The sequence below is a fragment of the Neofelis nebulosa genome, chromosome 2 (genome assembly GCF_028018385.1).
Source record: "Neofelis nebulosa isolate mNeoNeb1 chromosome 2, mNeoNeb1.pri, whole genome shotgun sequence".
Lineage (NCBI taxonomy): Eukaryota > Metazoa > Chordata > Mammalia > Carnivora > Felidae > Neofelis > Neofelis nebulosa.
This window is the reverse complement of record NC_080783.1, coordinates 221,412,382-221,438,334: the sequence shown is the minus strand read 5'-3', so window position 1 is coordinate 221,438,334 and position 25,953 is coordinate 221,412,382. Positions and strand designations below refer to the sequence as shown.

General features: G+C 63.1%; 2 protein-coding genes and 1 long non-coding RNA gene across 4 annotated transcripts in view; 1 reads left to right on the top strand and 2 right to left on the bottom strand.

The window, feature by feature from the left end:
- The window catches only part of PRKCZ (protein kinase C zeta), an 80,209-nt gene extending 67,067 nt beyond the window's left edge, over positions 1–13,142 (top strand). Inside the window, exons 8-15 of the mRNA XM_058719412.1 lie at positions 3,241–3,327; positions 5,072–5,207; positions 5,410–5,497; positions 7,111–7,230; positions 7,876–7,955; positions 8,364–8,453; positions 12,269–12,384; positions 12,673–13,142. Coding sequence (XP_058575395.1) covers positions 3,241–3,327; positions 5,072–5,207; positions 5,410–5,497; positions 7,111–7,230; positions 7,876–7,955; positions 8,364–8,453; positions 12,269–12,384; positions 12,673–12,760 — 805 coding nt within the window. The 3' untranslated portion in view covers positions 12,761–13,142. The remainder of the gene's footprint in view (positions 1–3,240; positions 3,328–5,071; positions 5,208–5,409; positions 5,498–7,110; positions 7,231–7,875; positions 7,956–8,363; positions 8,454–12,268; positions 12,385–12,672) is intronic.
- On the bottom strand, positions 8,147–12,269 carry LOC131505632 (uncharacterized). 2 transcript variants are annotated; one of them, XR_009258495.1, is made up of 3 exons: positions 11,274–12,269; positions 8,572–8,889; positions 8,147–8,359 (listed from the first exon to the last, which is right to left on the bottom strand). It is a non-coding gene; the product is annotated as an uncharacterized LOC131505632 (long non-coding RNA). The 2 variants fall into 2 exon arrangements; XR_009258494.1 differs by having other exon boundaries at positions 8,147–8,889.
- A 3,219-nt stretch (positions 13,143–16,361) lies between the features above and the next one.
- FAAP20 (FA core complex associated protein 20) lies at positions 16,362–25,753 on the bottom strand. Its single transcript, XM_058694212.1, is given in 9 exon segments — positions 16,362–16,444; positions 20,276–20,562; positions 20,665–20,794; positions 21,109–21,468; positions 21,506–21,633; positions 22,630–22,958; positions 23,931–24,991; positions 24,993–25,027; positions 25,029–25,753. Coding segments are annotated over 9 exon segments (2,712 nt in total). The 5' UTR covers positions 25,338–25,753; the 3' UTR covers positions 16,362–16,371.
- Positions 25,754–25,953: the final 200 nt, after the last annotated feature.

Below are 25,953 nucleotides of genomic sequence, written 5' to 3'. Positions count from 1 at the left end.
CCGTTCCGTGCGCAGGTGGCCTCCTGAGCGGTTGTGTGTCCCTCTCCCGTGTGAGGACGCCTGCCCCAGCTCGGCCCCTGCGTCCCCGGGCCGAGCCTCCAGGCCCCAGCCACGGGTGGGTATGTTCTGCAGTGTCTCCCGCTCCGGAAGCTTCCGCCTTTTGCCGGCACCTCTATGCCATCTTCGACCTGCCCGGTCCTGCGGGGCTCACCGGCCTTGCCTCCTGCCTCCCCTCCTTGCCGTTCACCACGAGTTCTTCTTTTCCTCTGTCCCCCGAGCGGCTTCTCCTTCCTCCCGGGACCGTTCTCTCGGGCGGGGGGGCGGGGGGGAGGACGACAGCCCCCGTGGTGTGGGAAAGGCACCTGCAAGCGGGGGTTCTGAGCCTGGGGTCTCGGTGCCCCGGCCTCGTGTGACGTCAGGTCTCGTCGACAGCGACCGTGACCCCGAGGGAGTCCTTTAGCCTTGCAGGGCCCCGGCCTCCCGCGTGTGAAGTAGGGGAGGGGTAGAGCTTTGCCTCTCGGTCACCGGGCGGACCGTGAAGGCGCGGATGTGCTGAGGTCACTGCCCGAGCTTCGGTGAGGCCGCACGAGCCCTCCTTATTTCTCCTACCAGGGGCCTGCACCTTCTCTCAGAGGGTCAGACAGTGAGGATTTTCACCTCTGAGGGCCGCTCGGTTCGTGTCGGAAGTGTTTGCCGTGGTGCAGGCAGCCCTACACAGCACGGAGACACCGACGCTCGCCTGTGTCCCGATAAAGCTTTATTTACAAACAGGTCGTGCCGGCCCCTACCTAGTTCATAGTTTCACCCCCTGACCCAAGCTCGCTCTATCCTGTGGCATCGGTGTTTCCGTCTGACTGGTTTGGGGGGCTGGGGGCTTTATTCCCCAGGGGTGGGGAGACGTGGGGGAGGGGGTGCTAGGTCCTCGGCTCTGAGGAGTGAGTGCACGCTGGGCTCTCGCTCTGAGGGTCTGTGGGGGTCCGTGGGGGTCCCATGCCCGGGTTTACTGCAGCCGGCGGGGCACAGCCCCTCGGTCCCCCTCTGGGGGGGTCAGGGCAGGGTTAGGCGCTGACCTGGGCTCCTCAGTCCTGCTTCCTTCCCTTCCCGGTGGCGGACACGCAGGCTGGGGGGAGTTGGGCAGAGGTTGGCCATCCGATGTTGAAGGGCCGCCCCAGGCCTCCTCCACCCGTCGCCGGCCCCCCTCTGGGTTGGGAGGGGCTGTGGGTGAAGGGACTCGTGCCACACGGGAGCCGCCCCGCGTGCCAGGCGCCCACTAGCGGGAGGTGAGCCCTGTGACTCTGGTGCAGTTTTGCTCTGAGGAAACGCCGAAAGCAGTCTTAGGTTTATCTGTAGACCAAAGACGGGGAAAAACATAGGTCTGCCGCCGCCTTCGCAAAGAAAGCAGAGTTCCTCCTCCGCTGGGATTGGGGCTTGATCAGCTTTGCAAAGTGAACAAACCCCTTGACCTGGGAATTACCCCAGGACCACAGAGCAGCCCAGCCTGGCTCCACCTCCCCTCAGATTCCCACGGCTTTTCTCTGGGTGGAAAAAGGAAACTGCCTTTGCTTCCACTGCTCCGTTTTTAAACGTCCCCTCCGTTTTTCGGCTCCTTAAAGCTCCCGATGCTCTCCCCAGAGTTAGCGTGCCGTTATTCTCTCTGGCCACGGCGTGGGTTTGCATCATCACCTGACGTCACCGCAGGCGGGCCGGGCCCCAGCAGCGTTTCCCGGGGAGCACAGCGTTGGGGTGAACGTCGCTGCTGGGGGTGCAGGCTGTCAAGGGAGCCGTATCGCCTGGGGACGTGATTCCTGGTCCTTGTGGAAAATCTCTGCCCTGCATCTGAAGTCACCCTCGGGGTTAGAGGTCCGGGGGTCTACTTCCCAGGGGTCCGATGACCTTTGCCACACTTCCGCCCTGGTGGCCGCCTGTGCAAACTGTCAGAGCCAGATGGTGGCGTGAACCCTGTTGTCTCTGCTGCAGCGTGAATGCCAACACACAACACACACGTGAGCGGGCGAGGCTTTGTGGCGGGGAGCGTCACAGACGCAGCCGAGCCCGTGGGGAGGTCCAGGTTTCTGCACCAGATGTGCCCTTTGGAGCAGGGGAGCGGAGTGAGGGTTGACTTGCCCCCCGCCTCGGGCCGGGTGGCCGGGGCTGCTCGGGCCTGTTTCCATCTGCGGATTCACAGATTTCGGGCCGTTGCTCTTGTAAGTGTGTAAAGTGTGTGTCAGAACCTTGGTAGGTGGTCTGGAGCCCGTCTTCTCCAGTCGTGTGGGTACCTGTGACCCTCCCACTCCCCGCCCGGAGGAACCATGATCTGCCCTCAACGGGGTGTTTCTGGAAGATTGTGCATGAATTTAACTTTGAAAACGGCATCTTACCGAACTCGAGAAAGAGGTCACGCAGTAGGAACCACGCGGTAGCTGGCCTGGAGACCGGGACAGCGTGTGGTCTTAGTTCCTTAGTCGCAGGGTCACACAGGGTCACTCGGGCCCCCCTGCCCAGCTGCCCCCGGGCCTCTCACCATGAAGTCACCCCTGCGCCGGGGCTGTCCGTCCGGTGGCCAGCCCCCCGCAACCTCGCCCGCTGTCCCTGGTGCCTGCTCACCGCCCCGCCCCCATCCAAACCTCCTGGGCTCCCGCCCGGCAACAGGACACCTCCTGTGCCTCCCTGGGGTCCACCCGGACTCGGCGGCCAGAGCGGTCACTCGCCGGACGTCGTCACCCCTCACCTGGCCTGTGCACCCGCACACCGCTCTCCTGTCCCCTCTGCCTCCGGGGTGGCCCTGCAGCTCCATGACCTGCGTCTGCCCTCTTGGGACACCTTCCCCAGCCACCTGTGCACGTGGTGCCCTCCCTACCCGCAGTGGCTTCCGCCCCCGCCCCTGCCGTACCTTCACCTCCTTTACCCTAGGGCCGGCCCCGTGGGGGGAGTTCTTGCTCCTGTGCTGAGGGACATGAGCGGCTGAACGGGATTGTCACGGTGTTCTCTGTTGGAACTGAGCACACGCCCCCCAGGATGTTGCTTCAGTGACCCAGCTCTTCAGGCTGGGCCGCATTCCTCACCCAGCGAGAGGGGTCAGGTGACCCAGGGGCCTCCCTCCTCATGGGAGGAGAGCTGACGTGCCCGCAGCCTGGCTCAGCGTTCCTGGCCCCGGGGATTCCCCACGTTGAACCCCCACTGGTGAGGTCCGCACGGGCCGCCCTGGCGTCTCAGCCCCAACCACCCTCTGTCTCCCTCCAGGCTGTTCCTGGTCATAGAGTATGTCAACGGCGGGGACCTCATGTTCCACATGCAGAGACAGAGGAAGCTTCCAGAGGACCATGCCAGGTGGGTGTGGGCAGGCGGGCACAGGCCGGCAATGAGCTGGGAGGGGCCCGGGGGGGCACAGCAAAGAGGACGTCGCTGTCCCCTGCCGAGTGTCAGACTCCAGAGCCAGCTGGCACGTCGCCCGGAGAAGTGGGTGCTTCCTAGGCGAGTATGTGCTCACAGGGACACCGCCGAGCTGTTTTGCCTTTTTCCTGTTTCCAAAATGGGGGGGGGGGGGCACACTCCTGCTGGGAACTCACCTGAGTGGGCATCATGGCCACCGCCTCTGGTTCTGGTTCACGGATGCAGGGCGATGGCTCTCGGAGGAGAATAACCCATTTCTATTGAAGTGACAGTGACTCTCGGGGCCACCCACCCCGCCCGCCCTCCGCAGCCTGGGCCCTAAGTGTGAATCTCCTCTCCACCTCCTTCCTGTTTTCCATGGTTTTCCCTGCTCCTCCTCACCTCCCTTAAATCAACTCCACGCAGGGGCGCCTGGGTGGCTCAGTCAGTTGAGCGTCCGACTTCAGCTCTGGACATGATCTTGCAGTTTGTGAGTCCAAGCCCCGCATCAGGCTCCGTGCTGACAGCTCAGAGCCTAGAGTCTGCTTCAGATTCTGTGTCTCCCTCTCTCTCTGCCCCTCCCCCACTCATGTTCTGTCTGTCTCTGTCTCAGAAATAAATAAACATTAAAAAAAAAGTCAATCCCTTACAGTGATTTTGGTCACCTTACATCCTTTCCGGGGAAAGGCAGGTACTAACCCAGGAATGGCTCGCTCCCCACACAGTGGCCTTTTCTTTTTTATTTATTTTTTATTTTCTTAAAGTTTATCTATTTTGAGAGAGATCGAGAGGGCACACGTGGGGGAGGGGCAGAGAGAGAGGGAGAGAGAGAGAATCCCAAGCAGGCTTCGCGCTGTCAGTGCAGAGCCCGACATGGGGCTTGATCTCACGAACCGTGAGATCAGGACCTGAGCCGAGATCAAGAATCAGATGCTTAACCGACTGAGCCCCCCGGGCGCCTCACGTTTTCTTTTTCTTTGATTGTGGTAGAACAGACGTAACCCCAAATAGCTGTGCCAGTGTAAACGCACAGCTCAGGGACATTAGGCACATCCACACAGTCATGCGGCCATCCCCACCGCCCGCCTCCAGAACTTTCCATCTTCCCTAACTGATGCTCTGCCCCTGTGAAATGCTGGCCCCCAGCGTCTCCCCAGTCCTCCCAAGAGACCTCGAGAGTGGAATCCTAGGCATGTGTCCTTTGAGGACTGGCCGACGTCCTCAGGCTTCATTGTTGCAGCAGGCTCAGGAACGTTCCCTTGTATGGAGGGACCCCGTTTTGCTTACCCGCCTGTCTGACACTGCTCCCGCCTTTGGCTTAGGTGACCGGGTGGCCCGGTGACCGGGCCCTTCGGGACGCTGCATCGTGTGGCATTCCCGTGTTAGCTTACTGAGGACCCTCCGTGCTGTTCTCCACGGGAGCGCCCACCGGTCGTGCTCTCACAGTCCGCTCTCCGCGTCCTCACCAGCGTGGCTTACTTCCCGCCCGTCTCTGAGAGTGGCCACCCTAGCGGGTGTGTGGTGGTCCCGATCTGCGCTCCCCTAACGTCTGGGACGCCGAGCGCCTCTGGTGGTCTGGTTGGCCCCACGTGCTGGATGAGCACGAGGACCCCAGGGCGTCGGGCGTCCCCCCAGCTCCCGCTCTGTCTGGACCCGGGCCTCTCGTCCAGGCGCCTCGTTGACTTTGCTCTGCTGCCCCCAGATTCTACGCTGCTGAGATCTGCATCGCACTCAACTTCTTACACGAGAGAGGGATCATCTACCGGGACCTGAAGCTGGACAACGTCCTCCTCGACGCGGACGGCCACATCAAGTTAACGGACTACGGCATGTGCAAGGCGAGCACCCGGCCCCCAGGGCCACCCCGCCTGCCCCTGGAATTCACGGTCAGCATAGCACCGTGGCCGTCTCAGCCCCTCAGGGTTGGAGGTGCTGACCGGCCGGTCACCGCAGCCCGAAGGGGCCCAGGCAAGGCGCCTCCTGCTCTAACCGACCTCAGACGCTTTTCTTCCTTCCTGGTAACTGACTGTGTCCCCGCAGGAAGGCCTGGGCCCTGGCGACACCACCAGCACGTTCTGCGGGACCCCGAATTACATCGCCCCGGAGATCCTGCGGGGAGAGGAGTACGGTGAGCGGGGCTGTGGGACGGGGCTGCTCACAGGCACACAGCAGGCGGGTGTGGACGAGCACAGCCCCCCACCCCTGTAAGGGGACCCCTGACCCCTCGGGGATGTGGGCACGATGCAGAGGGTCAGGTTGACCTGCTGGGGCTGACGCTGCTGGGGGACCTAACCACGGACCCCACAGCCGGGGAGAGCGGTTTTATTGACCAAATTACACCTAAAACACAGCCCTCACTTGGTTCCCTCCTGTCACCCGCTGGCCTCCGCCCTATGTGAACCTGTGTGGCTCCCACGTGTCCCGGGTGTCCATTCAAGCGTCCCCTGGTGGAGGACACTGCGTGGGGTTCCTTTTGTCTCGAGGAGCCCTGAGGGGTTGGGAAGGAGGAAAAGCCACACGAAACCACGAGCCCCCAGGCCTGGAGCCCCAGTTGGTGTCCTGCCCCCAGTCAGTGGGAGACACACGGCTGTAAACCGAGCCAGCAGCTGTAGGTTACCCAGAATGCCCTGCAGCCCCTGCAGACCGTGAAGAGCGTGTCTGCACCTCTCCGTTCTCCGGGTTTGAAATGAAAACGAGATTACAGTGTGTGCGCGTGCCTGTGTTCACGTGTGTGCCCCGGATACGTGTGTGTGTGTGCTCGCACGTGTGATGCATCTTTGTACACATGTGCACACCCCACACCCTTGTGTCCTAGGGTTTGCAGTGGAGCACATCACCAATATGTCACCAAGTATTTTTAAACGTTTCTTTGCCGTGAAAATGGGGGCTGGCTGGCTGGGCGGGTAGGTCGCTTGTCCTCTGGGGCAGGAGGCGCCCAGGAGGCTGCTACAACCAAAGTCGCTGAGTAGCCAGACGGGGAAGGACAGCCGGTAGATGGGCAGGCCGGTTGGAGAGCCTAGCAGCTGGCCCGGGACGGGATGGGGGCGACTGTCCCAAACAGTCTCGGGGCTGCAGGCACGACTGAAGCCAGGCTCTCCCACTCCCGCTGCCCTGTGCAGTAAAATTGTTAACCCTGTCAGATTAACTGAAACAGTGAATATAGAAAGATGTGAAAAACGGGGTTTCTTTTTTCAAGTTTATTATTTTTTCAAGAGAGAGGGAGAGAGAGAGAATCCCAAGCAGGTTCCCCACGGTCAGCACAGAGGCCTATGCAGGGCTTGAACTCAGGAACCATGAGATCAGGACCTGAGCTGAACTCAAGAGTTGGACGTTTAACCGACCGAGCCACCCAGGTGCCCCTGAGTTTATGCAGGCTTAGAGAAGGGATTTTTTTTCAAGCTCAGGTGAACCGAAGGAAAACGGCTGCCCAACAGGTGTGCTCAGTTTTACGTGTCTGTGTGGTCGAAGGGGCCACAAGCAGGATTAAAGGCCAAACGACAATCTGGAAAACCAGCAAAGTGCCAGGCAAAGAGTTAATGGTCCTGGTGTGAAAACAGCTTTGCAACTAGTTAAGAAAGAAAAAGACAAGGGCCCCACGATGGTGGGCAGAGGGGTCACAGCGCCAGTCAGAGACGTGCACACCGCCCCACTCGGCTGCCTCCCTCAGCGGTCGGAGCACACCCATCCTGCAGCCGTGCCCCTGCCGACCGCCCGTGTGCCGGGCCTCTGCCATCCCTCCAGGGTTCAGCGTGGATTGGTGGGCACTGGGCGTCCTGATGTTTGAGATGATGGCCGGGCGCTCCCCCTTTGACATCATCACCGACAACCCCGACATGAACACAGAGGACTACCTTTTTCAAGGTACGTGGGACACCGGGCGTCTCCCGAGGGTTCAGGTGCCGCCCCCAGGCTGTGCGCGCAGGTCTGTCCCCACCTCACGGAGCAGGTGTTTCCTCTTTTGGGGGGCTATGGATGGAAGGGTCCCGGGCTGGCCCCTGCAGTGCTACAGAAGCCACGTCCTCATAGACTGGCTCTCGGGGAGGCAAAGGCTGGGGTGGGAAGTGGGAGCCCCACCAGGAAAGACAGCCTGCCCTGCTGTAGCCCAGACTCCTCCCTGCCCCTGCCAGCTGTGAGCCCTGGAGGCCTGGGTGGGCGGGGCCATCCGGAAGTGCAGAACACCTGCCTGCGGGATGCTGATGCCCAGGAACACCGGGTCCCCACGGCGCCCTCTGGCGGTCGTGTGTGGAGGCGCCCACGTTTGTGAGGATGCTCTTGGCTCCCGTGTGGTCCTGGGCACGTGTGACTATGTGCACATGGGGGGTGTGGGGGACCTTCTGTGGGCGAGAGGCCCTGCTGCATGGAGGGAGGAGGGGCCAGGGCCCTAAGAGCGCCCTGGACACTCTTGCTCAGAAAGGGTTTGGAGCTCCCAGGTAGCTGGGCAGAGCAAACACAGTAGGGAGCGTCGGGAGGGACACAGACTCCTCACCAGGGCCCCGATCGTTGCAGTAATCCTGGAGAAACCCATCCGGATCCCCCGATTCCTCTCGGTGAAAGCCTCCCACGTCTTGAAAGGATTTTTAAACAAGGTACACTGTGGCCGCCCTGACGTCCCGCCCCGTCTGTGGCTGCCTGGGCTGACCGGGGCCCCGCGGGCACTTGTTTCCAGGGTCAGCTGCGGGACGCCTCGGGGTGGGTGTGAATCTCTGCCTCCCTATTTGACCTCTGTCCCGTGAATCATCAGTTTTTAGTCACACTTGCCGAAACACGAAATGCGAAATCATGCCAAAGAGAAATTTAACGAAGCCTCCGGTGTTAGGGGTAGAATTTTTAGTGAAGGGAATGTCTGCTCATCACCGGGCTGGTTAAGACTGGCTGGAGATGATTCGAGGAAGCTCTTTCTATCCTGGAGGGAAGGAAAGCTGGTTTTCTCTTGCCATGACTTGGGGCTTCTTTGCTCAATGCTGACATGTCCTTATTTGATCTCTGACCCCTAGGACCCCAAAGAGAGGCTCGGCTGCCGGCCACAGACTGGATTTTCCGATATCAAGTCTCATGCATTCTTTCGCAGCATCGACTGGGACCTGGTAAAGCACAAAAGACCCAGTTCCCACCCCACCTCGCCCCCAAGGCAGGGATGGGGGTGAAGGGCATGGTTCCTGCCGTCGTGAGGATCTGGGCCCCGGAAGCGATTTGGAAACTCACCTGTTCACCTATAATTGACAGGGACCCTGTGGGGCCGTGATCAGCCCCTGGGATGGTGGTCCCAGGTGGTCCTAGGAGAAGTCCTGCCTGGGAGTCCCCTAGCACACGCTATACCGCCTCGGGTCGCCTTGGGGATGTCCTTGATCTGTGACCACACCGCCTGGTCCGAAATCCAGTGGCGGGAGCCAGCCCAGCGAGGGGCGTCTTCTCTGGTTTCATAGTTGGTTTTCCAGAGCTGCCTTTCTTGTTCCCGTCCCGGGCTGCTGCTAACAGCAAAGTGTGCAAGCCCTTCCGACCTTCGTGCCGTGGTTTCTGGTGCTAAAGGGGAATTGAACCAATTTTGTTTTGAAATACATAGATGGTTGCAAGTTACTGAAATATAACCTGGAAAATATGCTCCTCTGAGGAAAAGGAGATTAGCTCACTAAGTACATGTTGAACTTGAGCTTGAACTAGATCAGGTGAAAGCCCCTCTCTGGGGCAGTGTCGTGCCCCCCCTCCTGGCTGCTGTAGTGGCCCCACGGCCAGCGCCGAGGACGACCCCCAGCCCTGTGGACAGAGAAGCTCTTGTCCGCTCCACCTGGTCACTGTCACTGTCACTTTCCAGAGGACAGTCATCTGTGCCTTTGTGGGGAGAAGGGCCAACCCCATTCTCAAGACCCTGGTCGCCCGCCCTGCCACACGCTGCCCTGTCCAGGCCCTGGCTGAGCTGTTTTCAAGACAGAATCCAGCCTCCTCTTCCTTGGGGTTATTAGACAAATACTTAGAACAATATTCAGAGCACATGCACTTTTTAACTAAGAAGCTGACTTTGAGGGGCGCCTGGCCAGCTCAGTCAGTGGAGCTTGTGACTCTTGATCTCAGGGTTGTGAGTTCAAGCCCCACGTTGGGCATAGAGCCTACTTAAAAAAAGGAAAGCTGAAGAAAGAAAAAAGGAACTGCCTCTGATGACTCCAGCAGCAGTGGGGAGGAGATCTAGATTCTGGCTGGTCTCTATTATCCATACAGCTCGGGACACGCTGGAGGAACGAGCTGCCCCCAGGCTAGGGTTAGTGATGGCCCCTTTCTGCTTTCAGGCCTGTCCCCCCACCCAGGCACCCATAGAACCCCTGGAGGGACCGCCCATGGCCCACGTGCCAACTGGCTAAGCTATGGCAGTGCCCAGTGCCCTCGCGCCCTGCAGACTTAGGTTCCACGAAGTGCAGCCCCAGAAACAGGAAAGGCCTCTGTGGAAACCTCGCCCACTGCCCTGGGGCTCCGGCCAGATGTCCGGCCTCGGCGAGAGCCCTTTGATGCCGCATCCCTTGAAGGTGGCACCTGCTCATTCTGACCAGTGCGTCCTTGCCGAAAGCCCCATTCCTGTCTCTAGTTGGCCTGGGTCTCATTCTAGACCTTAACGGTTTTCCCAAGATCAGAAGGGAGAGGGTCGGGGGCGTGGATATGAAGTGAGGAGGTTAGTCTTTTATGATCAGAGTCCATGTTTATAAGCCACGTTCAGACCCCAGTGGGCCGAGGCAGGCGCATGTGGGCCCGCCCTTGGCTCTACCGAGTGAGGGACAGCCTGGCCGGCAGCCGCCGTTGCTACAGATGCACATCTGCCTGAGCAGAAGCACGTGCTTTGCGTGAAGAGGGACACGGGGTCCAGGGCCCGGAACCCCCGCGGTGCTTGAGGGGGTGGCGTTTTCGCTGAGAGCACTATGAGCTAGTGGAGGGAAGAAGCATTTTGATGCAGTGGGTGCTAGGGTCCCTCTGCCTCATGGCCCCCAGGCCAGTCCCTGCTCCACACACGTGCTGCTGTTGGGGGGTCATAGCCCAGAGCTGGGGAAACAGGGAGCAGTGGAGACCAGAGAAGCCCCGCTCAGAGAGGCCGGGGCCCCGTCTCGCCACGGCGTACAGCACCAGCCTCCCGCCGGGCTGGGGCTGGAGCCCTGCGGTCAGCTGGACCCTGCTCTGCCCCTCCCTTCTGCCCAGTCCTCGGGGACCCGGCCTCCGGGGCCTGTGCCTCTCCCCGCCCCCACCGCTGCCCTCCCAGCGGTCCCCTGCCCGGCCTCGCCAGAGGCAGCCTCCTCTCAGGCGGCACTGAGCCCCTCGATGCCCCTGGCACACTCTGCAGGGCCGTCCACCTCCTTCAGCCCATCAGAACAGACCCACCCGGCCGCCATGGCGAGCCCCTTCCAGCACCTTCCTTCTGCTCCCACCCGGTGCGGCCAATCGGCAGCCGCCCCGGGAGGCACTCCAGGTGCACCGTTCTCGCTCCTGCTTTTGACTGAGGAAAGGGGGTCCGAGGGAGGGTGGGGGTGGGGGGGGCCGGGAGGATCCCAGGTGAGCACCCAGGTGCGCTCGCTTCTTGATCCGCCGTGACTTGCTGTTTAAATCTTATAGCAGCCAAGACCTAAGGTAGGCAGCTAGTTTAAGAAATGCCCCCCTTCCCACTTCTTGGGGGAAAAGACTTCGTCCTGACCAAAGAATCTGGGTAACTGCGCAAAGGTGAGAAGCTGCAAACTCCCCCCAGGCACAGCCCCGTGGCCCCCGTGCGTTTGGACACGGCTGACCCGCTCTGGCTGCAGGGACGGCCGTTCTCTCTGCCACGCACCCCTCCTGGCTTCCTCTGGGTGACAGAAGACGCCTGTCTCTGCCCTGTGACTGGCTGCCATGCTGGCCACGTCCCTGTGCGTGTTGGTCAGCCGCCGGAAACGACTCACGTCTGAGACACCCTCATGTCCTTCACTGGCTCAAGCGGGGCCCGTGCTTGTCACATCCCGTGCCCGGAACAGCTCCCCGTCACGTTGGTCTTGGACAGTCCCACGGCTTGCTCGGGGACATGTGGCGGCCCCCGCAGGAGGTCCCGGGCTCAGCCCTTCCAAGGGCCCTCCAGGCCCCGGGAGCTGAGGGGTGGGGGCTGCACAGGGCTGGCTCCACGTGTGGCTACATGGGAGGGAGGAGACCCAACGCGATAGATCCATGGAGCAGGGACCCTCGTCCCTCACTTACGGCTCAGTGTTCTGGGGAACGTGCCTGGCCCAGCACTGGTAGGTGCACAGCACACACCTGGTGAGGGGGGAGGGAACTGGGCGTGTAACTGAGGGACTGAGCCGGCAGGCCCTCCCCACCCTCGCCCATGTGACATGCTGCTGAATGGCACCTGTCCTGGGCACTCGTCTCTGCCCTGTGGCACAAGTATGTCCCAGCCCCATAAATGGTGAGTTGGAAGTCAGAGTCTGGATCCTGAGGAGTCCTGTTTCCTACCTGGTGAGCACTGCGATTAGAAAGTCAGAAGGTCAACGATGGCTTTATGGGGAGGAAGGGCCTGGCGGGATGGGCACTCACCAGGCACCGGCATGGGCAGTGGTGCCCCTGCCAAGTCCCCGCTCCTTTATGACCAGGATTCCAAGATGTAAGAAACAAAAACTCCCAAGGGCAGCCTCCTTCGGGTTCAGTGGCAGGACCACTGGGCCCAGCGTAGCTCTGTCCCGGGTACAGCCAGCATTTTTTTTAACTCGGGTCAGGACTTTTCTGGCTTCGGATACGTTTTCCCAGATCTTGTGTTTAAGGGAATGGAAAACTGGCATTCAGATACAGGACGTGTTTAAACCCCGTCTTCCTATTCCATTCTGTGACTTAAGTCCCTTCCAAAACCCAAATCCGGTGGAGACGACGCACAGTACACGGCTCTGACCTGTCGCGTTGTCCTTCCCAGTTGGAGAAGAAGCAGGCCCTCCCGCCGTTCCAGCCCCAGATAACCGACGAGTACGGTCTGGACAACTTTGACACCCAGTTCACCAGCGAGCCCGTGCAACTGACCCCTGACGACGAGTAAGGCCTGGGGAGGGTGGCGTGGCGAGACAGGGGGAAGGCTAGGGCGGGGCCTGTTGGGCGCTAGGAGGCTCTCCGCTGGGGGCGGGGTCTGAGGAGGTGAAGCCGCGGCGGGGCGGGGCCTTCTGGGGGCGGGGCTGTGAGGGGCTAGGAGGCTACGGGCAGGGGCGGGGCTTGCTGGGGGCGGGGCCGTAGGGGCCTCATTGGGGTTGGGGCGGAGGCTGCTGGGGTGCCAAGCTGCCGGCGGGGGCGGGGCTGACCCAAGCCCGCGCTGTTCTGTGCACCCAGGGACGTCATAAAGAGGATCGACCAGTCGGAGTTTGAAGGTTTTGAGTACATCAACCCGTTACTGCTGTCCACCGAGGAGTCCGTGTGAGGCCGTCTTCTGTGTCATGGACACGTCTGTGAATGACCCCTTCACTCTATCCTTAACCACAGCGCATGCATGCCAGGCTGGGCGCGGGGCTCCGGGCGCGGCCAGGGAGGGACGCTTGCCGCTGAGACCGCGGACGGGGGCGTCCCGCCGGCGCTTCTCGGGGCGGACCGGTCTCGCGTCTGGGCCCGCGCGGCCGGCTTCGTGCTGGAGGAACCTGCTTCTTGTGCCTGCGCCGCGGAGGAGCCGCGGTGACCGTGTCCGAGGGACAAACTGCCCCACGATTTCGAAGGTGCACACTTTCCACAGAAACAGAACTGACCTGCTCCGCCAGGAGAGTTAGCCTGTAACGTCCTGAGGAATAAAATGTGCCCATGATGTCGAAGCCTGCCTTCGGTGCCTTTTTTCCTGCCAGGGGCGCCTGCCCGGCCTGGCAGGTGACATCACACGGGCGGGCCGCCAGCGGGCGGGGCCGTGCACCTGCAGGAGGCTGGATTCGGTAAGTTCCTGTCGCTGAGATTTAACACATATTTTGTTTGACTTTTGTTTTTAATGTTTATTTTTGAGAGACAGTGAGTGGGGGAGGGGCAGAGAGAGGGGGACACAGAATCCGAAGCAGGTTCCATGCTGGCAGCACAGAGCCCGACACGGGGCTTGAAATCAGGAACAGCTAGATCATGACCTGAGCCGAAGTCGGACCCTTCACCGACCGAGCCCCCCATGAGCCCCTTAACACGTAGGTGCTTGAACAGCGGCGCAGGCTGATGCAGAGGGCACGCCTCACCCAGAGTGGGGCATTGGATGGCAAGGGGCCAGGATCCTAGATTCTTTTATTATTTTTTTTTTTTTTCAACATTTTTTTATTTATTTTTGGGACAGAGAGAGACAGAGCATGAACGGGGGAGGGGCAGAGAGAGAGGGAGACACAGAATCGGAAACGGGCTCCAGGCTCCGAGCCATCAGCCCAGAGCCTGACGCGGGGCTCGAACTCACGGACCGCGAGATCGTGACCTGGCTGAAGTCGGACGCTTAACCGACTGCGCCACCCAGGCGCCCCAGGATCCTAGATTCTAACGCTGCTCCCCGAAGCTCCTGAAGACCACAGAAAAGGGAGAAAGTCGAACTAAACTCGCACAAAATACTTCTGAAAACACTAAGCAGCGCCTACATGATGTCTTACGTATTACATTTTTTAAAAACTATTTGTATCAGTAAAAATGATGCTCAGAATTGGGAAGTTTGAACAGATCTGTGTGGGTGGCCGTCCGCTTACTGGAATAAGTCTGGAACACCCACACGCACGCTCCTGACACAGCCCACCTCCTGCCCCCATAACCTGCCCGGGTGGCATGCGCCCATCACCCTCCTCCTCGGATGGATGCCAAACTGAAGGTTTTCTAAAAGGCGGTGAGCCGCCCCCAACACGCTCCTTGTGGCTCGAGCCCCGGGCAGGGCGTGGGAGGGCTCCTCTTCCATCCGCGGGACACACCGAGTGTCCCTCTGCCCACTTGCGCTCCGTCACCACACGCACCGCATCCCCCGCGCACCGGGGCTCGCCTCTGCACCCCGCGGCTGGGGGTTTGGGGCGGGAGATGGTGGTAGGAAAAGTGGAAACGAGGGGGCACCTGCATGGCAGTGCCCCCGTCCTGCCCTGACTCAGGCAGATGAGCCGACTCGCGTGCTCAGGGCGAGGCACCACCGACCCACAGCCCCCGGCCGCCCGTGGCCTCTGGACCCTCCCACCCCGGTTGCAGAGCAGCCTTTACACACCACGGACACTTGCCCCAACCAGCACCTCAACCGCAACCCGGAAGTGTTGCCTCCGAAGACCGAAATTCAGGACCGCAGAGCAGATGCGGGAGCCAACTTCGGGGTCTCAGGGTCACAGCCGGTGGTGACGTCCAGTAGCACGGCTCCTGTCAGAGGGCCACGCGGTCACTCTTGACTGGTGAGCAGCGCCCGGGGACGAGCGGATGTCACCTGGGGAGGGTGAGACCCCCGGCGTGCCCAGGAAAGGGATAACGTCCCCTGAGAGCCCCCTTCGTCCTGATGGGGGCCATCTGCCACAGTGGGTACAAGGACAACGTCTGCAGGGGCCCCGGATGTGTCCCCATTTACAGCACGTATTTCCCTGCCACGGTGCCACCGGCTTCCCAGTTACCAGCGTGGCCGCTCACGTGTGCAGCGTGCTGCTTGTGGCCAAAGTATAAATTAAGGTGCGGGACAGATTGAAGGAGGGGTCGGAGACAGCCGTCCTGACACTTGCCAACAGCTCTGGGCCCCGTATGGCGCGCGTCCTGCCGGCCCGAGGAAACTGGAGCCGCCACGCTGTCCCGTGTGGTCTGTGCGGTTAGCGAGCCGTGCGGCTGGCCGCCTGCCTCCTGCAGACGATGCTGCTGCCCTCGGGCCCAGGCCGTCGGACTCTGCCCGTCTAGCACAGGCTGTAGCGGACACACTTGCTGTTATTTTCGTCAGCGGTGGATGTTTCTAGGAAGCGGCGGTTTTTTCAAAACCAGGCTTTATTTAGAGCAGTTTCAGGTTCGCATGAAAATGGCGGGGCAGCTGCAGAGCCCCCCACGCACCCCCCACCCTCGTGGTCCCCCTCCCCCTCCGAGAGGCTGCAGGGACGCGGCATCGTCTCCAGGGTGCCACGTGTACGTCTCGGTGCTGGGCAGCACGCGGGTTGGCACAGAACGTTTCAGGACACGCATCTACCACTTTAGCTCGTGCCAAGTGGCTTCGGGCCCCGCGAGACCCCCGGGCTCCCGATTCGTGCCCCTCCCCCATCCTCTGGCCCCCAGTGGTCTTCTTCCCGTCTCCGTGGCGTTGCCTTTCCCAGAAGCTCCCACACTTGGGAGTCCTGTCCCATGTAGTCTTTTCAGAGTGGTGTCTGTCACCCGGGCCCTCCGTGGTCTTTCCATGGCTTGTGTGACCCGCTTCCTGCTGCTGGTGCTCTACAGCCACGTGGCTGTGGTGGGGACGAAGAGGTCACCAGAGCCCGTGGGCCACCAGCACCAGAAGGAAAACTACCTATACAGTCTCGTGCCCCATCTTCCACTTGCCCTGGAAGCCAGAACACAGGGCTGGTGCAGAATGTTCCGGCAGACTGGCCTGCCCACTGCCGGTGGCACCTGGCCCGTTCCCTGCCCTGAAGTTCCCCACTGGAGGAGATGCTGCCCGTCGGCGAGGTCCGGGGTGCCTCACAGTGATTCTCTTCACCCTGTAGCAGTCTGCGCTGTGCAAGGAACAAGTTCATCCGGGGAATTAAAACACGGTGCGAGCGGAGTCCGCGGAGGCGGGAGAATGCACTGTCCCCCGCCTGTCCACCTGTCTGTAGACATGGCCGACTTTGGGACAGATGCCTAGTTCGCTCACGAGAATCTCCGCTCATCTGCGCGAGCCTGGGCCCGCCCGCCGAGGGGCTCCGCCCATTTCTGACTCCAGGAAAGCACCCTGCTTCCCGAAAGCCAGAAAGGATCCTGTGTTTCGGCCTCAAGACGAAGCACCTACAACGCCAGCAGTCCACACGGACACGTTTTTTAATAGGCAGCTTCCAAAACGGTTCTGGCAGGTGGAGTCAGGGCCTCTGTGCCCGCGGGGCTCACGCAGGTCAGTCACCACACCACGTCCTCTGCACTCTCCTCCAGGCACTGAGCGAGGTGGTTGTCGATGTCCAGCTGGGCCAGCCTGCGACAGGGAGATGGTCACTCACACCGAGGGAAGGGTGCCCAGCACACACGTTCCCGCCCTTCCCTCTGCTGACAAGCACAGCGAAGGTCAGCCAGAGAGAGACCCGGTCTCCACAGCTGGTCAGAACCCAGGGGAAGGTCCGGGGGAGGGCGGGGGGGTGGCGCACCAACCGGAAAGGGCCCTTCCCCAATCCTGTCCCTTGGGGAGGTTTCTCTGGGCCCAGGCACTCAGTGCACCTGCCACGGGTCCGTCACACACGTTCTCGAGGCTCACGCAGACTCCTGCCTCTGAGGCTGGGGGGCGGGGGCACCCTGTGTCTGAACGAACCCCCCAGGGGATTCTGGCCCCGACTCGGCTTGAGAACCTCACGGCTCCCAGCCAACTGCCGGGGCTGGAGCCTGAAAGCCCGTCCCCAGAAAGGGGATCGGCAGAGACCATCAGCGGTGCAAGAACGGGTCAGCGGCTCCTCCGTCAGGCCTCACGGTCTTCCTTCCTCGTGCCCACACCCCCAGAGGGCTGAGCCCCCCCGACTGCAAGCAGCAAAGCTCCTGTGTCCACTGCAGCGTGGGGTCTCCCTTACCTGGTGGCTGGCCGGCCCGCAGCTCCTGGGCCCCCTGCTATCGGCCGCCCCCGGACCAGGCCCCCCTCGTCCAGCCCTGCTCATGCTCCGGACGGGCCCAGCCTCCTCCGTCTCCCTGGGCTCGGCAGCCTGGATGACGACCCCTTTCACGTTGGGACTCGAACGTCACCCACAACCTCTGCCCCAGCCCAGGCACGTGTCACGGCGGCCGAGGCCCCACCTGCACCTCACAGAGTAGAAGACGCGGGTCCTGCCCCAACAGCCCTCCCCACCGGGGGCTCCCCAGGTCTCCATCAGTGGCTGACAGAACGGCCGCCTCATACAACGTCCTGAGTCCTGTCGGGACCTCCGGAGACGCCTGTGGGACATGGCCTCTGAGGGGATTTGTCCAGATGGCTTCTCTACTCGCAGAGACCTCCCAAGATGGGACCTTTCCCCTGCCCACATCTAGGGCCCTCCTGGTCAGCTGGTCAAGTTCACCGGCCAGAGGGGCAAGGCCCTCTCCCGGGGCATCACCGCGAGGCCCTGAGGGCCACGGCACCGCCCTCGCCCTGTGGCCCGGGGAGCCCATGCCCGTTCTGGTGGCCGTCGGCCGCCCTCAGACCCTGTAGGCGGCTCGGTGTGCTCTGAAGTCCCTGGGGCCCCTGCAGGCTCTCTCCGAGGCTGCCAGAAGATTCTAAGGTCTGCACCAGGCCACCTTGTCTGGGGTGTCCGGGAGGTACACCGAGCTTCGTCTCGGCCAAACCAGTTCTACAGAGTCCCTGCAGCAGCTTGTCCCAAGACAGGCCTGCCTCGCTGTCACACGGGAACCCAGTGTGTGGACAGCTGGCCCGGCTGCACGAGAGGAGACTCAGCCCGAGATCCTCCGCTGGCTGCCGACTCAAACAGAGCGGGCTCCGTGTCTGGCAGCTTGAGGGGCCTCGGAGCCGCAAGATGCCAACAAGCCAGGCTCTCGTGGAGCACAGGGGACACAGCTCAGCTTCCGGTTTCCATGGGAGCCTGTTTTCCCAACCGTGTGTGTGTGTGTGTGTGTGTGTGTGTGTGTGTGTGTGTGAGAGACTCACGGGCATCAGAAAGTACACGGGGCACCAGGCACGGCAACAGGCACATCTTCAGGGCACAGGGCTCACACCTGGTCTGGCGAACCCAGTACGTAGTTGTCTGTCACACTGAAGAATAAAACAGTGCCCCGAGTGACCTGGAAAACGCTAAGGCTTTGAGAAGATCAGCGAGTTTGTCCTCAGGCGCCGTCTCCCCGAGGCACATACTCCGCCAGAATCGCTACGGGCGTCTGTCCCCCCCGGGGACGAACACGGAGAGCAATGCAGGACTTCAGTTTCCGGGGGAGAAGTTCCCAAGTGGGGCGCCTGGCTGGTTGGGCCCAAAAGAGCGTGTGACTCTTGGCGTCGGGGATCATGAGTTCGAGCCCCACGTTGGGTGTAGACTTTACTTTAAAAAAAATTTTTGGTTTTGAATGAAAGATAATACATTTAAAAAATTCCCAAGAATTACTAAAAGCCCACGCTTTTCTAGAAAAGTCACAAGACAATTTGACAGTTCGATCACCGTGTCCACCTGCTAACCCGGGCTCTCCCAAGGCCCAGTCTGTCTCCTTGCCCCGAACATCCCACAAAGGACGTGAGCCTTCGCTTCCAGTGACCCGGGATGTCTCTTGTCCCCAGTCACAGCCACAACCTGAGGGTTGTGCTCTGGCCCACGGACCCTCTCCCTCATCAAGTGGAAGAACGTGCCACAGCGTTTCCAATGCGCGGAGACGTGAGCCCAAACGCGCCGACACCTACTTTGGGAAAAATGAGGCGCGCTCCCAAGTCTTCCTTCAACTGCTTACAAAACTCGAAACTGGAACTTTTCTGTAACGTCTCCGTCGCTGAAGTCTGTTTTTTAGACTGTGCAGAAATGCCAGCATGCCAAGGATAAAAAGGACCCCCTAGAACAGGAGGACAATTGGGCCACCCCGACCGCATCAGCTCTCCAGAAAACCATTTCCCTCCGGGGCTCCCGATGGTACCTCCGGCCCTTGGGTTTCTGTGGATGGGGATGAATCAGGAAATCAGGAGCACCCCTGGTTTAAAGGCGCTCACTGCTTTGTCAGAACGGCCAAGCCAGCCCCAAACATCGGTTCTGGCAAGAGGCAGGCAGGACGGTGAAAGGCCGGGTCCGCAGACGCTTTGCAGACCTGGCGCTCACACGACAGCCAGGGAACCTCCCGTGGGCCACCGGGCTCCCTTCTCCCTGCCCGGCAGGTGGCTTCCCCTGCCGAGACCTCACCCACTGCCTCGCCCGACCTGTGGGCTCCGCGAGGAGATGAGCACGGGGGTGCCGGGCCCACCCCCAACACCAGGCTCTCAAAGGCTTGTTGTGATACAAAGCGCAGCCTGGAGAAGCCCAGACAGCTGAGCACAGACGGGACATCGTCTCTCTGATTAAAAGGTCGGGTCTAAAGACCTTCCGGTGCGGGCTCTGCGCTGCTTATTTCGATAAGGTTTGCTGGTGTTTGCTATGTCATCAGCGGCTCCGTTGCCTTCACCGTCCTGGGCTGTTTTTGCTTCCGGGGACCAGGGACGTGACCCGCGACTTAAGGACACCGTTCTCCCAGCCACGCGAGGTCCGGCGCTGGTCCGCTTACTGAACCTGCTGTCCGTTCACTTCACTTGACCAGGATCCTTTTGATAATCCTGACCCCTGTGACCCCCACGTCTGTGTCCTGAGCTGTGTGACACACGGCCCACGAGCTGGGCGTCTGGAGATTAATATCTTAACAAAATTGGAACCACTCCCCTTACTTAAAAAAAAGAAAAAAAGATAAAAGGTATACATCGAGTTTTTAAAGAACAAAACACCTCTAGACACAAAAAATCATTTTTAAAACCTCCAACCTACCACTGGGAAGGTACCGGTGAACTATGTACACAGGAAACTGCTTGGTGACCCCACAGTCTGGCAGTCACCACAGGGACCCTGTGTCAGGGTGGACCGGCTTAGAGGCGGGGGAAGAGGTTCGGTGCCCCCCGGGCCGTGGCGTCCTCTCCAGGGAGGAGAGGGCCGGCGGACCCCCAGACCTGCCCGTCTCCCGAGGCGTGCAGTCCCGCACTCCGCCCGCACGAACTACTGTTTGAAGCGCCCACAACTGAGCTCGGGCACCCTTAACCCCCTAAAGCCCGCTGTGGTTTCCAAACAGGGCTGGGGTCCGCAGAGGCGGAGGGAGGCCGAGGGCGGGGCGCACTCACCCGGGGGCGAAGTCGGTCTGGCACATGGGGCAGGTCCGCAGGGTCGGCGCCGCCTCCCACGGTCGCTCCCGGGCGCCGGGGGTCCCGCGGGGCTCAGGCCCCAGACATCGCTGCGGGGACCGGGCGGGGGACCCCGGGAGCCCCCCGGCCCCAAGGAGCGGCTTGTAGCAACGGCCTGAGCCCCCGCCTCCGCTCGGGGCCGGTGGGAAGGGCGTCCAGGAAAAGGTGTGCGGTCCCACGGTGAACACCTCGGGGGACGCGGCACGCTCGGGACCGCGTCCAGATTCCTGCCAAATGGGGTCGACGGGCCGCGTCATTGGTGCCTGGGCGCCTCCGGGGCCAGGGACACACACACACACCCGGCCACCCCGGGGGTCCCCCCGACGCACCGGGCCGGGGAAGGCGGGCAGCGGCGGCAGCTCTCCGTCGGGGTTCAGATCCGCTCTCGCAGCGCGCAGCAGCTCCGCCCACGGCCGCGCGCACTCGCCTCCGTCCTCCGGGGGGGGCCCCGCGCGGCCACTGAGCGAGCAGAGAGACCTCAGTGGGGGGCGCTCCGCAGGGGGCCCGTGGGGGAGGGGGCTCGGGGAGGGCGGGTGGGACCGGGGAGACCTCGGCGGGGGGGTGGGGGGCTGGAGCGGGGAGACCTAGTGAGCGTGCGTCCCGCGAGGGACGCGGCTGGCGTGGGCCGGGAGGGCTGGGGGGGGGGGGGAGCGGGGAGGGGGGCGCGGGGGAGGGTGACAACCCCGAGGGGGCGGAGCGAGCCGGGTTCCGGGAAGCACACACGGGCCTGCGCCCCGCGCCCCCTTCCCCCGTCCCGCGGCCCCCAGCCTCACCCGCCCCCCGAGGACGGCCTCCGGCGGCGCAGCCCCAACCGCGGCCTCCGCGCCGCCTCCATTCGTCTTGAGCCGCGCGTCCGGCGGAAGTGGGCGGCCCGCCGCGGACCCCGCCCCCGAGACAGGCCCCGCCCCCGGCCCCGGCCCCCGCAGGGCTCCCCCGCCGGCTCCCCGCCCCCTCCCTGCGGGGACAGGACCCGGGCCCCGGGCCCGCGCGCCAACCTCCCGCCTGCGCGCCGTGGACCCGGGCCCCCTCCTCGACCCGACCCCACCCCGCCCTTGTGCGCGCTGGGAGCCGCGCTTTGCACCCGCCCCAGCGCGCCCCACAGCCTGCTCCTCGCGGCCCCGAGGCGGCCTCGCCTTTGGGACACCGTCAGGGAGGAAGGGGTTCTGACCTCAACATTTGGGGAGACTGAGGCCAGGGGTCCCTCCTCTAACCAGAGGTGGGACTGAGGGAACTGATTTCCAGCAGCAGAGGGGCGTGGGGGGACCCCATCTCGGGCTGCCTCCCGGTAGGTTTGGGGTCTGCAGAGGTTTGGGAGGAGAAACTGTACATGAAGTCAGGCCAGGGGCCCCTCCGCATCCGCCCCCGGCAGCCACCCTCAGTTAAAGCCCACCTGCCCCATCGCCTGGGCCCGCCCTGGCTCTCCCACCTCCCACCGCAGGGGTCAGCTCGGACCCTCAGCTTCCCTCTCAGTCCAGGCGGAGAAAGGGACTAGCCTCCTTAGGACCATCGAGTTTTCCTAATAAAGGGAGGAACCTGGTTTGTTTGTTTTTTTAATTAAGGGGGGGAAAAGTGAGGCAACAAGGTCCAGGTGGCCAGCCAAGGCGGGGAGGGGGCCTCTAGGGGAGGGCTTGTGGGGGCTCCCGGAGACTCTCGCCGGGAGGCTCTCGCTGGCGAGCCCCCAGCCCACCACTTGGTGGCAGCAAACGTCCAGGCACCCTCCGCCGCTGCTGCTCCGTCGTTGCCCTGTGCCCCGTGGGCCCCAAGACAGGCCCCTGGGTGACCCCCCCACCTCACGGGGGCTGGAGTGCACAGGGAGCCGGGGGGCCGGAAGCTCCCCTCCGTGGACACGTGGATGTCACTTGAGCCGCTGGGACCCCAGCGGCTTTGGGGCTCTGCTCCTGCACCCCCTTCCTCAGGGCTCCCACGGCCCAGTTCCAACCCTCCTCACCCTGGCCCCTCTGCGCCTCACGGTCCTGCCCTCTGCCAAGCCCAGGTCTTGAGCACCCCCCCCCTCACTGCACACTCCAGTCCCAAGGCCCCCCATCCCGAGGTCAAGGTCACCCTTCATCCAGCTGCCAGGACAGACCTTCACCGGGGGGGACGGGCCTGTTCACCAATGCTCCCTGAATGTCTACCTGTGTCGGGGACTGTCGTAGATACTAACGCCCCCCGGGGGAGCGAGGCAGGGTCCTCACCCCCAGAGCCTGCCCACCGATGGAAAACAGACCCCACGTGCATAAGCCAGCAGAGCTGCCAGCAGGTGGTCCCAGGAGTCCCTAGAGGAGGCGACCTACTGTGGGGCCTGCTCCCAGGGTGGGGAAGCCCAGACGGACCCCGGGCATGCAGGCCGCAGGAGCCCAGCAGCCCCGGGACTGCCCAGCGGCTCGTGTCAGGGGTTCCCACGCGCCCGGCTTCAGCCTCCACAGCCTCGAAGCCTTTGATGGAAACACCAGCACTTCTGCGTTCCGGGCCACGGGGACACGCGGGAGGGCCGGCGCCACGCCTCCCTGAGGCAGAGGAAGGCGCTGACTTCTCCCCGGGAGCTGAGCGCCGGGGTTCAGTGTCCCAACTATTCCTGCCCCTTCCAGTGCCTTCCTCTGTAGACCTCGCACGGCCTGGGCTCCTGACCAAGAAAGGCAGAGCAAGGCGGGGCGCCTGGGTGGCGCAGTCGGTTAAGCGTCCGACTTCAGCCAGGTCACGATCTCGCGGTCCGTGAGTTCGAGCCCCGCGTCGGGCTCTGGGCTGATGGCTCGGAGCCTGGAGCCTGTTTCCGATTCTGTGTCTCCCTCTCTCTCTGCCCCTCCCCCGTTCATGCTCTGTCTCTCTCTGTCCCAAAAATAAATAAAAAATGTTGAAAAAAAAAAATTTAAAAAAAAAAAAAAAAAGAAAGGCAGAGCAAGGCATTGGCGGGGAGACTACTGCCCTGGCCTGAAGGCAGGTGACCCCCCGGTGAGGGCAGCTGTCTCTGGTGAGGGCAGGTGACCCCGTTGAAGGCGGGTGACCCTCTGGTGAGGGCAGTCGTGCCCCGGTGAGGACAGGTGCCCCTGGTGAGGACAGGTACCCCCGGTGAGGACAGGTGACCCCCTAGTTAGGGCAGGTGACCCCTGGTGAGGGCAGGTGACACCCTGGTAAGGACTGGTGCCCCCGGTGAGGGCAGGTGACCCGGTGAGGACGAGCCCAGGGAAAGAGTCAGGGCCTGACAGAGCCTGGCTGTGGCCTAGGGCCCAGAAGGGCGGGGGGCACCCGTTCTCCAGCCCAGGGGGCCTTGCTTGCCCTTGGCTGCCAAGGGAGAAGCCCGGGTCCCCAGGCCAAGCCGGCGCCGCCGGGGGAGCAGAGGCCCTCCGGGAGCCAGAGCACCGCGTACAACTCGTCCTCCTGGGGGCTCCTCCTCCCTGGTTTCATCCGGCTCCCGGGGATCAACTCCCCCCATCCCGCCGGCGCCTACAGCCTGGGACGCTTCCACAGACGACGGAGCCGGGGTGACCCGCCAGGCGGGGGGCAGGTGCTGGCGCCTGTCAGGAAGCCCTGCCCCTCCCCCTCTCTGCCACCGCCTGCCCGACAGACAGCTGCCCGCTGCCCCTGCCCGCACAGGGACCTTTCGCACGGGGAGTGGAAGCGCCGGGTCCCCCGACGCAGCGGCGGTGTGGGACAGGAGAAGGTCGGACGTTGAACTTGATTGAAGGGCTCACGTTTTCTGGGCCGCCCACCGCGGTGACAGGCAGCGAGTGGAGCTTCACTGGAAGATCATTTCTGAGTGTGACGGATGCCCGCCCTGCGGAGACAAGTTCCATACGAGCCAAATTCGTGTTTACGGAGACCGTCTCCGCGAGAAGAGGCCCCCTCGGGCAAAGCAGCAAGTGCGGGGCAGGGGTGCGGGAGCCCGCAGCCAGCGGCCCACTCCGAGCTCTCCCCGGCTCCGTCCGCAGGGCAGTGCTGGCATGTGCGTGATGGGCCAGTGCCACCCCCTCCCGGGTGCCGGGTCCGGCGTGGGACATGTGCGGCCGGGCGGTCAGGGGCCCCTCGCTCCCGCCACCTTCCGCCACCAGGGAGCACAGGTCTCGGCTCCTGGTGCTCTCAGAGCCAGGTGGGTGCGGGTTCCTCGCTCCCTCTGGGGGAGCGAGACCGACCTCCCGCAGGCGCCGATGTCCCCGGGAGCCCGGCTGAGGTTCCCAGTCAGACCCTGCTCCGAGACAGGGCTTGAGCCCCGCGAGGCCTCTAGCCACGTCCTGGCCCGGAACAAGCTGGGGCCGTCTAAGCCCCCCGCCCCCTCCTTGGATTTTGGGGGGGCCGGTTCTGCCCGCGGGCCACCGTGCAAATGGGGTCAGGACGGCACAGACGGGCGGAACAGGGGCCGAAGCTGGCGGGCACGACCTGGAAAGCCCTGGAAAGCGGAACGGCCTCGTAGGTGACGCTGGCCGTGGGCGGCGCGTGTTCACGGCGGCGGCCGCCGCCTCCCTTGCCGCGTGACGGGACAGCAGGGCTCCCGCTCGGGGCGCCCCGGCCGTGCCTGCTCTCCAGGTGAGGACGGCCCGGAATGCCGGGCCGCCTCCTCCCCAGAGTTCGGCCCTCTGACGAAGCCAGGCGGCGGGCTCCGCTGGACCACACCTGCCGGCCGGCGTGTGCCAGGCTGGCAAGCCTGCCCGCAGCCAGGCAGAGGCATCCGTGGGCGTGTGGAGTGCCTGGTAGACGGGCCAGATTGAAGCAGTTGCCTGGGAAACATCGCAGGATCTGTCGGGCGGCAGCGGGTGTGTGGGGCCCGCTCACCGGCTCTGGAACAAGGGCGTGCGCGGCCTCCTCCAGGCGTCCCCTCCCGGCCGCAGAGGGATGGGCGTGGACGGCCGGGACCCGGCAGCGAGCAGCGGGCTGCAGCCCCCGCTCTACGAGCCCAAAAGCCAAGAAACAGCTGGGGCGTTGGCACGGGAGAGACGCGGCCCCGTTTCCAAGCCCCCACCTCTCTCCGGGACAAGTTTCCGAGCCCTGCTTCCAAGCCTCCCCACCCCATCCCGGCGTCCCGTAGAACCTTGTCACTGCCGTGAGGTCCCACGTCCCGCGCCCCCTGCTCCGTCCTGCGCCCACGCCCTCTGCACAGTCACACCGGCCCTGCCTGTGTCCCTGTGTCTCCGGCTCAGGCTTCTGTCCCCCACCGGCTCCTCCTGCTGACCCTCGGGCTCTGCTCCGGTGCGTCCCCGCGCAAAGAAGCCTTCCTGAGCCACCTGAAGCTCCTCCACAGGCCCTCCGTCCACCGGGTGGCCGCCGCTGGCTTTTCCTACCGCACTAGTGGGGGCGGGAGGCCGGGGGGTGCCGCTGCCTTCCCGGAGGGCCAGCCTGCCGTCTGCCCCCACCGTGTCCCCAGAGCCTCTGGCGGTGCCGGCCAAAAGGGGGCCCAGACGGGACTCTTCGGCCGACCCTGAGTGTGAGCCGGGGGTGGGCGGCGCTGTGGGCTCTCCTCCTGTGGGGAGCGGGGGTCACGTCAGGGGGTCGAGCCACGTTGCACCAAACTCTGCGTCCGCTGGGACCCCGCGAATGGGACCCGATCTGGAGGCCGGGTCTCCGCAGACGGAATCAAGTTAAGAGGCTGCGTTGGGTCAGGGTGGGCCCGCAGTCCACCCCGACTGGTG